General features: G+C 39.2%; 1 protein-coding gene across 1 annotated transcript in view; it reads left to right on the top strand.

Annotated features, from left to right (window-relative positions):
* Nucleotides 1-6,548: 6,548 nt before the first annotated feature.
* The window catches only part of LOC126355331 (condensin complex subunit 2-like), a 59,318-nt gene continuing 51,824 nt past the window's right edge, over nt 6,549-14,042 (top strand). Inside the window, exon 1 of the mRNA XM_050005626.1 lies at nt 6,549-6,647. Within this exon, the coding sequence (XP_049861583.1) occupies nt 6,549-6,647 (99 nt within the window). The remainder of the gene's footprint in view (nt 6,648-14,042) is intronic.

The following is a 14,042-nucleotide window of genomic DNA, read 5'->3' as shown; positions in this document are numbered from 1 at the left end:
TGGTAGTCTCCACGTGACGTGTTTGTTTACGTTAAGTGATTTTGCTGTTTCCTCTTTGTTTATTGCTCTCATGTCACATGAAAACAAAACGGATTTCTGTGGCTGGGAGCTATCAAGTGAATTAAAATACATTCACATAATTACAAAAGGCTGAAATATGTTGTTAGTTTCAGATTTTATTTTGTTGCCACCTTTCTGACAGTCAAGTGTTAACTGTCTTGCAGAACAACGAAGTTGTTGTTGTCGGTTTGTTAAAGAAATTTGACTTTTATTATTAATCTTTTCTGCTGAGGCAGTCAATTTATTTGAAACAAAGTGTTTTAATTCCACACTATTGGCTAGTTTCAACTGTTTGCTGCATTTCAAGTTCATGCTTTCATCTTCTAGCATGTATGGCATTATGCTATAGTAAAGAACCAAACATGAAATAATACAGTACTAGTACTCCAAGAAAAAGTACATCTGAATCTAGACATACAAATGTGCACTTTAAGCCAAATTATTCATTTTGGTATGGTTCACAATTCACATGCTTATGGAGTATCCTCTAATGTCTTGTTTTTCTTTTGAGACATAATGTAAGATCTTTTAATGCTTTGCACATACGAACGTACAGGCTTCCTGCGTCATCGTAGCTGCGCAAGTGCGGCAATGCCTGTTATCTGGCGCTCTCTGGCAACTGCTGAAACATATCTATTTCTAACAGGTTGCGGGAAAATATTCCGAATGGTTATTTGAAAAGCGTTACTTTCAAAGGAAATTTCCTTTTACGTACGATGAACTCTACGCGCGAATGTCCGATGAATTTCTTAAATCACAGAGCGTTTGACTCTCATTCAAAAATCAAATCTTTGAGGATGGCCGTTTAGAATATTTTCGAGCCCAGAAGATAAGACATTTATGTCGTTAAAGATTTTACTGGCACATTTGTGTGATGTATCTTAAAGTGCAACACGCGCAAAAAAGATCAAAATTATGTGTGAAAGCTTAGCTTCTCTCGCAGCTTATTAATCTTAGAGACCAATATAAAAGGTGTAAGCATTTCTTTTCTTTTGCAACATTATGCATATTAATTTAAACCATTACCCTTTCCTACTTGTGTGTTCGCACTAGTTAACAGTGATGTTGCTATTGGCTGACTACATAATGTATTCTATGCTCTGAATATTCTGTCATTGGCTGGTGAGATTGCTTGACATGAGCTACGACTGGCTTACAGAAGTGCATCATAGTCTCGATTTCAATTCTTCGGAAACTAACATGCCGTGTTCAGTGGAATTTGAATTTATACTTTCGTGTAATACGAAAATATGCAGTGTACATGTTGCTGCACATCAGACATCGTTCCAAAACGTGTTTTTTCCTCTGAGTTTCATTTTCTAAAGAACAGGAAATTCTATGCTGGTGTATAAAACCACAACCACAACCATTGAAAGGATTGACAAGTTCTACAGTTCTGAGGAAAAGTATACTGTTACTTACCACGGAAAAAGTGTATTTTCATCTGGGAGAAAGTGTGTTTTTAACCGGGAAATCCAGGAAAAATCTGGGAATTTTTTACCCTCATCCACGCATACACACTGTTTGTGTATTCTTTAACAAGAAGATGGTCCTGATTTAATTGTGTTGTGTGAATGTGGCTGAGCATAACAATCCATTTGGTAGTTGAATTGGTGATCCCTTGATGCCTCAGAACATGTCCTACCAACCGGCTCCTCCTTCTAGTCAAGTTGTGCCACAAATTTCTCTTCTCCCCAATTCTGTTCAATACCTCTTCATTAGTTATTTGATCTACCAATGTAATCTTCAGCATTCTTCTGTAGCACCACAGTTTGAAAGCTTCTATTTTTTGATTTTGTTAGTGTTCATCTTACATCCTCCTTTGAAGACACTGTCCATTATGTTCAACCGTTCTTCCAGGTCCTGTGCTGTGTCTGACAGAATCACTATGTCATCGGCGAACCTCAAAGTTTTTATTTTTTCTCCCTTGATTTTAATTTCTGCTCTGAATTTTTCTTTTCTTTCCTTTACTGCTCGCTCAATATACAGATTGAATAACATTGGGGATAGGCTACAACCCTGTCTCACTCCCTTCCCAACCACTGCTCCCCTTTCATGTCCCTCGATTCTTATAACTGCCATCCGGTTTCTGTACAAATTGTAAATAGCTTTACGCTCCCTGTATTTTACCCCTGCCACCTTTAAAATTTGAAAGAGAGTATTCCAGTCAACATTGTCCAAAGCTTTCTGTAAGTCTACAAATGCTAAAAATGTAGGTTTGCCTTTCCTTAATCTTTCTTCTAAGATAAGGCGTAAAGTTGGTATTGCCTCACGTGTTCCAACATTTCTACGGAATCCAAACTGATCTTCCCCGAGGTAGACTTCTACCAGTTTTTCCATTCGTCTGTAAAGAATTCGCGTTAGTATTTTTAAACTGATAGTTTGGTAATTTTGACATCTGTCAACACCTACTTTCTTTGGGATTGGAATTATTATATTCTTCTTGAAATGTGAGGGTTTTTGCCTGTTTCATACATTTTGCTCACCAGATGGTAGAGTTTTGTCAGCACTGGCTCTCCCAAGGCTGTCATTAGTTCTAATGGAATGTTGTCTACTCCCAGGCCTTGTTGCGACTTAGATCTTTCAGTGCCCTGTCAAATTCTTCACTCAGTATCGTATCTCCCACAGGGTGTACACGACCCGGGGCAACCGGGAGACCCGGGAATTTTTTCATCCGGGAAAAACCCGGGAATTGTTTAGAATTCCGGGAATTTTTCATTGTTTTAGTTTACACTTAAATTTTTGTGATTATGACTGGTGAGAACCAATAATATTATTGTATCCCGCAGAATGATACTGCAGCAACAAAACATGAATGGGGGGGGGGCACAAGAAAATAAAACTTAAGTTGCAAAGGAAATGCGCCGCATACAACAACTTAACAGTGCTCATACAAGCGTCTGCCAACAGTAAAGTGTATCAAAGGCATTAGGAACACTATGCAATGCATTATAACAACAAATTGCCTCCGATGAGCGTGACGTGACAACTGTTTAAATTAGATTTGTTTGAGCAGTTGCGGGCGGGCTCTTGCGCATGCGTAGTTGAGTCGCATATGAGTAGCACCTTCTCCCGCTTCTGGTTGGGGAAGTGTGGCTGGGTGCCACTACTTAATATTGCTCCGGTTCGGAAATATCGTAGATACGGGGCTGACGCTCAGAGCAGTCCGAGTTGTGGGGAGGTGGGTCGGTTCCATGTGACCTGTGTTTACGTCCAGAGATTTTGTTGTTGCCTCTTCGTTTATTGCTCTCACGGTAAATGATAACAAAACAGATTTTTGTGGCCGGGAGCTATCAAAATGAATTAAAATACATTCACATAATTATGGCAGGCTAAAATAGGTTAATAGTTTCAGATTTTATTTCCACCTTTGACAGTCGAGCCATTAATTGTCTAACAGAACAATGAAGTTATATTTGCTGGTTTGCTAAAGAGATTTGGCTTTTATTAATCCTTTCTACTGAGGCAGTCAATTTATTTCAAATGAAGTGTTTAATTTCACTGAATTGGCTAGTTTCAACTATTGGCTGCATTTCAAGTGCACATATGGCATTATGCTATCATAAAGAACCAAACATGAGTGCTGGTACGCCAAGAAAATTTACACATGGATGTGCATTTTAAGTCGAATTATGCACTTTAGTATGGTTCGCGAAGTCCCGACACTCTTGAAGTATCCTATGATGTCTTGTTTCTTCTATGATGTAATGTAAGATCTTTTAATGTTTTACACGTACGAACATATGGGCTTCCTGCATCATCGTAGCTGCGCAAGCCTGGTGACGCCAGTTATCTGGCGCTTTCTTGCAACTGCTGAAACGAACCTATTTCGCGGGAAAATATTACGAATGGTGGGGTTGAAAAGCGTTACATTCAAAGCAGATTTCCTTTTACGCAAGATGAATTATGTGCGAGAAATTACGATGAGTTTGTTAAATCACAAAGCATTTGACTCTCATTTAAGAATCAACTCTTTGAGGACCACCATTTAAAAGTATATCGAACCCAAAAGATGAGACATTTGCGTCATTATTAAAAATTTTACTGGCACATTTGTGTGTGTATCTTAAAGTGCAACACATGCAAGAAAGATCAACTTTATATGTGGAAGCTTAGCGTCTCTTCCAACTTATTAGTATTCGAGACCAATATTTTATGTGAATGCTATGTATATTAATTTAAGCCATTAACTTTTCTTATTTGTGTATTCGCGCTACTTAAAGAGTGATCTTCCTATTGGTTGACTACATCACGTGTCCTATTGCTGTCATCAACTGGCGAGATCACGTGAATGAGCTATGACGCTTACAAAAGCGCATCACAATCTCAATTTCAATGCTTTGGAAAGTGACATGCGTTACTTGGTCGAATTCAAATTTATACCTTTGTAAAACGAAAATATGCAGCGTACATGTTGCTGCACATCAAAGGTCTTTCAAAACGTGTTTTTCCCCCGATTTTAGTTTTCTAAAGTGCCGGGAAATGCTACATCAGCAGATAAAACCATAAACATTCAAACGATTGATGACTTTTACAGTACCGAGGAAGAGTATACTGTCACTTAATACGGAAAAAGTGTATTTTCATCTGGGAGAAAGGGTATTTTTAACCGGGAAATCCGGGAAAAATCCAGGAATTTTTTTTCCTTGTCCACTTATACACCCTGCTCCCATTTCATCTTCATCTACATCCTCTTCCATTTCCATAATATTGTTCTCAAGTACATTGCCCTTGTATAGACGCTCTATATACTCCTTCCATCTTTCTGCTTTCCCTTCTTTGCTTAGAACTGGGTTTCCATGTGAGCTCTTGATATTCATACAAGTGGTTCTCTTTTCTCCAAAGGTCTCTTTAATTTTCCTGTAGGCAGTATCTATCTTACCCCTAATGAGATAAGCCTCTACATCCTTATCCACTAGCCACCCCTGCTTAGCCATTTTGCACTTCCTGCTGATCTCATTTTTGAGACATTTGTATTCCTTTTTGCCTGCTTCATTTATTGCATTTTTATATTTTTTCTTTCAAAAATTAAATTCATATTTTTACCTATGTGATCTTCTGCTGCTTCCACTATTTCATCTCTCAGAGCTACCCATTCTTCTTCTACTGTATTTCTTTCCCCCATTCTTGTCAATCGTTCACTGAAACTCTCTACAACCTCTGGTTCTGTCAGTTTATCCAGGTCCCATCTCCTTAAATCCCCACCTTTTTGCAGTTTCTTCAGTTTTAATCTACAGTTCTAACCAATAGATTGTGGTCACAGTCCACAGCTGCCCCTGGAAATGTCTTACAATTTAAAACCTGGTTCCTAAATCTCTGTGTTACCATTATATAATCTATCTGAAACCTTCCAGTATCTCCAGGCCTCTTCCATGTGTACAACCTTCTTTCATAATTCTTGAACCAAATGTTAGCTATGATTAAGTTATGCTCTGTGCAAAATTCTACCAGGCAGCTTCCTCTTTCATTTCTTACTCCCTTTCCATATTCACCTACTATGTTTCCTTCTCTTCGTTTTCCTACTTTCGAATTCCAGTCACCCATGACAATCAAATTTTCATCTTCCTTCACTACCTGAATAATTTCTTTTATATTATCATACATTTCATCAATCTCTTTGTTATCTGTCGAGCTAGTTGGCATATAAACTTGTACTACTGTGGTAGGCGTGGGCTTTGTATCTATCTTGGCCACAATAATGCATTCACTATGCTGTTTGTTGTAGCTTACCCACACTCCTATTTTTTTATTCATTATTAAACCTACTCCTGCATTACCTGTATCTGATTTTGTATTTATAACCCTGTAGTCACCTGACCAGAAGTCTTGTTCCTTCTGCACCGAACTTCATTAATTCCCACTATATGTAACTTTAACCTATTCATTTCCCGTTTTAAATTTTCTAACCTACCTGCCCGATTAAGGGATCTGACATTCCACGCTCCGATCCGTGGAATGCCAGTTTTCTTTCTCCTAACAATGACGTCCTCCTTACTAGTCCCTGCCTGGAGATGCGAATGGGGGACTATTTTACCTCCAGAATATTTAAGAAGAGGACGCCATCATCATTTAACCGTACAGTAAAGCTGCATGCCCTTGGGAAAAATTACGGCTGCAGTTTCACCTTGCTTTCAGCCATTCGCAGTAGCAGCACAGCACGAGTGTTTTGGTTAGTGTTTCAAGGCCAGACCAGTCAATCATCCATACTGTTGCCCCTGCAACTATTAAAAAGGCTTTTGCCCCTCCTCAGGAACCACACATTTGTCTGGCCTCTCAACAAATACCCCTCCGTTGTGGTTGCACCTACGATAAGGCTATCTGTATCGCTGTGGCACGCAAGTCTCCCCACCAATGGCAAGGTCCTTGGTTCTGAACTGAAAGCCAAGATGCAGAATGCAGTTCATAAAGAACAGATGCAAATTTTAACCTTGACACCTGTAAGTTAGACAGTCAGACAAACAGCAGCTCAGTTCGGCATGTCCGAAAGAATGGCGAATAATGCTCGGAAGCTTAAGACAGAGAAGGGCACTCTGGCACTGCCTAAAAATAGGCAAAGCAGGAAATTACCAGCAGAAGTTGCTAGTAGAGTGTGAAAATTTTTTGAAGATGAAGAGTGTAGTAGGGTGTCACCTGGAAAAACAGATAGTATTTCAGTTAGACTTTTAGATAGAAAGACGTACAAGCAGAAACAATTGTTAATTTGCAATATACGGAAAATGTGTGTTATCTATAAGAATATAAATGGTCCAGAACTAGGGTTCTCAAAGTTTTGTGAACTTAGACCCAAATGGTGTGTAACAGTGGGATCAGCTGGAATGCATGCAGTTTGCGTCTGTGAAATTCACCAAAATGTTAAGCTTATGCTCAGCAGAGCTGGTATACGTGAAAATTATAAGGAGATTCTCAGAAAGGCAGTTTGCAGTTTGAACTCTAAACAGTGCATGCTACATCGCTGTGAAAGGTGTCCTGGGCCCGAAGCTATAGCATCTGAAATTGCCAGCTATTTCGTAGATCATGAGCCACAGGAAGTAATTGTGCTTAAGCAATGGATACGTACCGATCGGCCCACACTAGACACGAAGCAAATGGTAGTGGATGAATTTATTGAAGATGTAAAAAATGAAATATGGAGTCTGTCAGGTCACCATTACATTGCGAAGAATCAAAGCTTGCATCTTAAAGGCCTTAAATGTCATCTGAAAGACAAAGAGCTTGTTGTCTTAATGGATTTTGCAGAAAACTATTCTTTTATCATTCAGAATGCTGTGCAAGGCTTCCACTGGGACAATAGTCAAACAACAATTCATCCATTTGCTATCTACTTTCGTCAAAATGAGAAAGTAGAATCTTTAAGTATGTGCATTATCAGTGATTGTTTGCGGCATCACACTATTACAGTTCACGTTTTTATCAAGGAGCTCATCAAATATGTAAAAGCATGGTTTGCACAGATATCCCACATTCATTATTTCAGTGATGGCTCCAGTGCTCAATATAAAAATTTCAAGAATTTCCTATATTTGTGCTACCATAAGAGTGATTTTGGAATGACAGTCAAACGGAATTTTTTTGCTGCTAGTCACGGAAATTACCTTGTGATGGGATTGGAGATACAACAAAGGGGTTAGCAGCAAGAGCAAGCTTGCAACGGCCACTTAATGGACAAATTCTTACTCCCCTAGATCTGTTTCACTTCTGCTCTGAAAACATTAATAGAATTAAATTTGTTTCCGTCACTAAAGATGAAATTGAAAAAAATATTTTGTCACAAGAAGAGAGGTTTAAACTTCGACAAACTGTAGCAGGCACTAGAGAAAATCATCACTTTTTACCTATTGATGAAACAACAATTCAGGTCAGCAGAGTTTCAAATGATTTTTCATCTTTTCTAGCTAAAATGGGTCACAGTAATAAAGGAGGCATATTAATGTCTGCACTCCAACCAGGACAATATGTTGCATGCATCTATGAAAACATGTGGTGGATTGGGAATATCTGTGAGACCTCCACAGAGCAAAGGGATGCATTAATAAACTTTATGCACCCACATGGTCCAGCAAATTCATTTTATTGGCCACCAAGAAGTGACAAGTGCTGGGTTCCGGAACACCACATTATTGCAGTTATTCCAGCTCCATCAGAAAATTCGTCTGGCCGGCAATACACCATTCCTCTTGATATTCACCAGAAAATTAATGTAGCATATCAAAAATTGAAATAGTTAGAAAAACAATCCAAGGAATCCTAGAGTGCCTTCTAATTTTACACAGAGCACTTAAATAATTTTATTATCAGGCTTGGGAACCTGTGTAAAGAAACCCTTATCAGGCTTGGGATCCTGTGGTAAAGAAACCCACCCGTGGCTGTTGTTGCTAAGCCCCTACGGCAATGGGAATGCTGGTTTTCTCAGGTGACATGAAACTAGCAGTGGTTAAGCCACCATGGACCATAGCAACTCATTTATACACTTCTTTTCCATCAGTAAGCTGTTCATTAAACAGGCAACTAATAATTAGATGATTACGCAAATAAATTTTACGAATTACATTCATTCTTAATAATAATAATTGTGTGTGTGTGTGTGTGTGTGTGTGTGTGTGTGTGTGTGAGAGAGAGAGAGAGGGGGGGGGGGGGCAGGGGAGGTGACAATTAAGAAATAACATAGTTTCTATTTTTATTCTTTTGCTATTCAGACTTAAGTTAGGTCCTGTTCATCAGGGCTTCTTCTTTCACTTATCCCAGACATTAATAAACATGTATAAGGCAAAATAAAAGATTTCAGCTATAATTTGAGTGCCAGATAAATGAGTTCAAACTTCCAGTGTGCCTCTTTGATGATGCTACTTTTTAGGGCCTTATATGCTTGCATTGCAAAACCAAATCCACTTTTCTAGATAGTTTGGAATATGCTCTTTCTAATGACCATAGTTTGGGGAAAACACTTTTTTGAAAAATTTGACTAAAATACCCATTTTTAGCACTTCTTGAAAATCGTCAACTTTACCTTAGATTTGTGAAATAATGGAAAGCAATAGGAGAATGAAATTTTATATTCTAAGACCTTGTGTTGGTGAGTGTGCAAAGTTTCATGGACATCCCTCAATTACATTTGGAGATATAAAAAACAAAAGTTTGCATTTTTTTAACAGCTATTTTTTCACCCAACTTTGCTTCAAATTATCCAGATGAAAATTGATCAGAAATCCTTTTCTTAATATTTTACTTTAAAGAGCTCTAAAAGTTTTATAAGATGGCCACATTTTGTTTCTTTCATGCAAATACTTACAGATATATCTCATCTCAAAGTTGCTGAAAATTCAAGGATGCACTATAGAAAGCTGTACTGTGCTCTTAAACAAGTGACTGTATCTCCGAAAGAATTGAATTTCTGAAACTGAAACTTTACCAGTGTTCATTGAGAACATGAGTGAATGTTCATACAAAATTTCATCAAAATCCATGAGGCTCATGTGGGAGCCTCTAGACCACTTGCCATGGAATGACCCATTATTATTATTATTATTATTATTATTATTATTCTATGTTGTATGTGACTTAAAGTTCTCTCCATGGTCACACCAAAATATGTTGGAGTTTTGTAGTAGGAAAGAGTGATATTTCCATAATATATTAAAATTTTATGATTGTCCAGCCTGTTGGTTAAATTTAAATGTAACACCTTTTTTGGTGGGGTTTGGGTTATGCACCCATTCACATGAAAAAGTGCTTAAATTCTTCGACAGCATTTCCTATACTGTTTCTGTGTCATTACTCTGGACAGCTGTTGCCCAGGTATAGGTGTACCATAGTTTTATAGCCTCCGTTTGAGGCAGGTCTGTGATATAAAATCTGAAAAGAAGTGGTGCTAGGACTGATCCGTGTGGGAGCCCATTGATTAGTTTCATTTTTATGCTTCTTCTATTTCTTATGTTAACTATTAAGGGGTGTATTCCTGAGCTCCTGATTCAGTGAGTGGTTTGGTTTTTGGCAGGTTATGACTTGCAGAAACTTGTAAATAAAGCTCTGTATCCAGACAGCCTCTGTATCCAGATAGTGGCATTGTTGCTGTCAGTTTGATGAACAAGACAGATGTCTTTTTTTTCCATGCATGTATCTTTTAATGGATAATATATATGAAGCAATGAACAATACTGTCAGCTGTGTGTCTCTATATTTTATTTACGCCACCAGTTTCAGTGGCCACTCTGCCATCCTCAGGCCTCTGGATACAGCTAGTATAACAGCAGTATTAACTATTCAAAATGCAACATCATACTGTCAGTAGTAACCATAATGAAACAAACTTATATTAGCTAATATTGTACTGTACCAAATGAAATTACATCTGTTGCCAGCAAAATTCTAAGACTATTAATGAACCATAATTACAAATATTGTTCCATTGTAAAAAATCATAATTGTTTACTGTTGAAAACCAAATGGCTAAAAGAATAGCTGTATTGCTTGCTAACAGGAGCCTATATGAATGAGTGATATCCATTCTTCCAGACATGTCTGAAAGAACAGGTGTCATGCATTCATATAATTGAGTTGCCTGAGTGGGCTATGAATCTACCACCTTCAGTGTGAATGCACAATCATGTTCGAATTCATGTGGGAATCTCAAAGTAACGAGCATGGAGGATGTGGATGGGGACTGCACATAGGCGGCACTAGGTGGGAGTGTGGGTTAGCCGGGGGCATACTGAGATTGTTGGTGGCACTGTGGTTAACACAGCTGCCTAGTATGCTGGAGATCCAGGGCTTGAATTCCGATCTGGCACACATTTTCACTTGATATTTCTGACTCCGCATATGTCTTGATGCATCTGACATAATGAGTCCCGTCACTTTTTTTTCCTTTCTTCCCCTCCCACTTTCAATTTGCATAATAAGAGCAGGCTGTCAGGTATATTGAGTGAGATACAAACAAACAGTAAAACTTGTAGTTTAGTTAGACAAATTGAATTACATAGGAACATCCAAATAAGGTAGAAATAACATGTTAATGCAATGTTACATCAGACTAACTAAAGTGTTCCACCAACTTTGTCCAGTATACTAGTTGGTTGTTGCTGGGGAAGTTTGATAAGTCTGGTAAATTTCCATGAAAGAATGGAAATTTTTGTTGTACCTTCGTACTTGGGAAGCTTGATTATTCCAATGATAGTATAAAGAATTTCAACAATCTGCAGTGTAAGTGCATTGTTGGCAGCAATCGGATTTGGTCATTGTGTTGACTGCGAATAAAATGGAGAAAACAGAGTTTCATGCTGTTATTAAACTTTTTATTTGCCTTTCTTCCGTGTTTCACTTTGTCCTTTTTTGTCCCTTATCTGACCTTTGTTGACCTTTGGTAGACCTTATGGTTTTCTTCCACTGGATTTTGCAGAGTAGACCATCTCTGATGTATAGTCATGTTGACCTGTCTGTTCGAGGAAAAAGGGACTGATGACCTAGTAGTCTGCTCCCTTTAATCATCCTACCAACCAATCAACCAAAAAATATTGCAAGTGGGAATCAGAACACTTCGACTAATGCGAAGTTGCCCAGCCTCAATAGGGACAAAGACAGGCAGCACTGTGATGCCAGTGCATGTGTATTATCAACAGTGGTGATACACAATGACTTAGCAGAAGGCAAGGCTGGCGGCCAGTCCCATAACGCACCTGGGGGTGTTTACTACATATATCTAACTATACCACCTGCCAGTTGTTGAAATGTGCGTTCTCATCCACGAAAAAAGTGGCTTATAAGGTGCTTGTTCGCCTGCTCCTTGAGTATTGTTCACCTATCTGGGATCCCCATCAGGGTAGGACTAATAGAGGAGATAGAGAAGATCCAACAAAGAGTGGCATGTTTTGTCACGGGATCATTTAGCTGGCAGGACATCATTACGGAGATGTTAAACAAACTCCACTGGCAGATGTTACAAGAGTGGCGTTGTGCATTACGGTGAGATTTACTATAGAAATTTCAGGACAGCACTTTTCAGGAGGAGTCCGACAACATATTACTTCCCCCCACATACATCTCGTGTATTGATCACGAGGATAAAATTTGAGAAATCAGTGCCAATACAGAGGCTTACCCACAATCACACTATTTGCGAGTGTAACAGGGTTGGAGGGATCAGATAGTGGTACTGAAAGTACCCTCTGCCACACACCATTAGATGGCTTGACTATGATCTAGATGTAGATGCCAAAAGTTCATATGATTCAGTAGTTGGAGCTCCTTCTGCTAAAGAAGTTCAGACAAGACCAATGTCCGAGTTTGGACATGGACCTCAGAGTTGGATATCAGTTGGGCAGGCACATCTTTAGGCAGAGAGTATGTACACAAGGCAACATATTGGGGACACTTTAAGAGACAGTAGCACAAGTGGCCTTGCAGGTCAATTATCCAAGCTGCATACAACTCCCCAGGGCACCGTGGAGTGGGTTAAAATCCAACCGTGCTGCCACCACATTGGTTTGGGATCCAGAACACTGTGTGAGCAACTGAGAGAGTTCCTAAAAAGGGAGTTTTTTTGGGTGTGTGTTAGCATTTCAAATTTGGTACAATTTTATACAACCCCGTACTGCTGGATAATAACAAGGCAGCCTTATCAGCTTGATGAACAATATGCTTTACCTTGGAAGCGCAGCAAGAACTGGTCCAGCATTCTGTAGACTCTTGGAAGCTGGCAAACTGTGTCAGTGGCGGTGGGACAGAAGGCTTCTCTGCAGACACATGGCTCGCCACCAGCATAGTGGCAGCTCCCGTATTTGCTCCTGCTGCAGCTTTGTTGCTGCTCCTCAAGGTGCAACTGTTGCCACCAGCATTCCAAAAATGTTTGGGCCATGGTGGCCACAATTTAACGCTACAAAGAAGAAGAAGAAGAAGAAGAAAAATATCACACATGTGTGAATGTTCTCAGTCACAACTTTTATATCCACACAGGTGTGACAATTCCTCGAAACTGTCCTGTCAGCGCAAATGTAGCTTTCCTAGTCAGTGGTGGTTCAACTACAGAAGCAGAGAGCAGTGTCCAAACACCTCATAGGGATGAGCACAAGTTAAGGCACAACACACAACGAGTGTGAGCACCTAAATAGCTAGCTAACATGTGGAACCAAGAGCATGGTGTGATGTTGGAGACCAGGCCCATGCTGGCCAATGTTAGTGTAAGAACTAGTGGGCCTAGCCTATTGCCACTGGCAAGTAAACATCTGGGTCAGCAGTTCTGCCCATACAATGCTCCGTGTTGCTGTCTGTGACAGCTTGCCGCACTATCCTGCCATGAGACCCAGGCCGACTTGTGTGCATCCTTGTCGATGTCCTCTGGTGGGGATACTGAAATTAGAAACCAGCTTACTTGATAGAGGTTTTATTTTATGTGAGATGGTCTGTACAATTATAAATTATCCTCCCTAGCAGTTTATATAGCATGTTGATCAGGGTAATAAGGTGGTAAATATTTGGCTGTAAAATGGCATGATATTGATTGTGATAACCTAAGGTAAAAAAATTTCTTAAGCCATCTATTGCAAGTGACGCTTTGTGTAAAACAGACTATGCATACTTTCTGTTTTTGTACATAAATCAATTTTGTTAGTTGCACATTGAATGGCATCCACTCGTAAGCGGCACCACACAAAAAACAACATTCAGTGACACTGAAAAGCCTACAAGTGCTACACAAACTGCCAGATGCACCCCCCTCCCACTCCCCCTCCCCAATAGTAGACACTTTTTGGACACCACAAAATAAAAATGAACATTTTCTCTCTGTCTGGTTATTACTTGACATTAACCATTGTACTTTCCATGAATTGGGAAAGTCTCTTAGACATACATATGGAAAGTGACCAAGTCACACATATAATACAGCTCAGAACTTGGAATTCCGTGAAAACTTCATGAACAGACTGTTCTCATTCAAAATTATGTAAATCTTACATTTAGGTGTATGCAATTTACAATTATGGCATACAGAG

Source organism: Schistocerca gregaria, chromosome 3 (genome assembly GCF_023897955.1).
Source record: "Schistocerca gregaria isolate iqSchGreg1 chromosome 3, iqSchGreg1.2, whole genome shotgun sequence".
NCBI classification, from domain to species: domain Eukaryota; kingdom Metazoa; phylum Arthropoda; class Insecta; order Orthoptera; family Acrididae; genus Schistocerca; species Schistocerca gregaria.
Note: the sequence above shows the minus strand (reverse complement) of the source record. Positions and strands in the feature narration are given on the sequence as shown.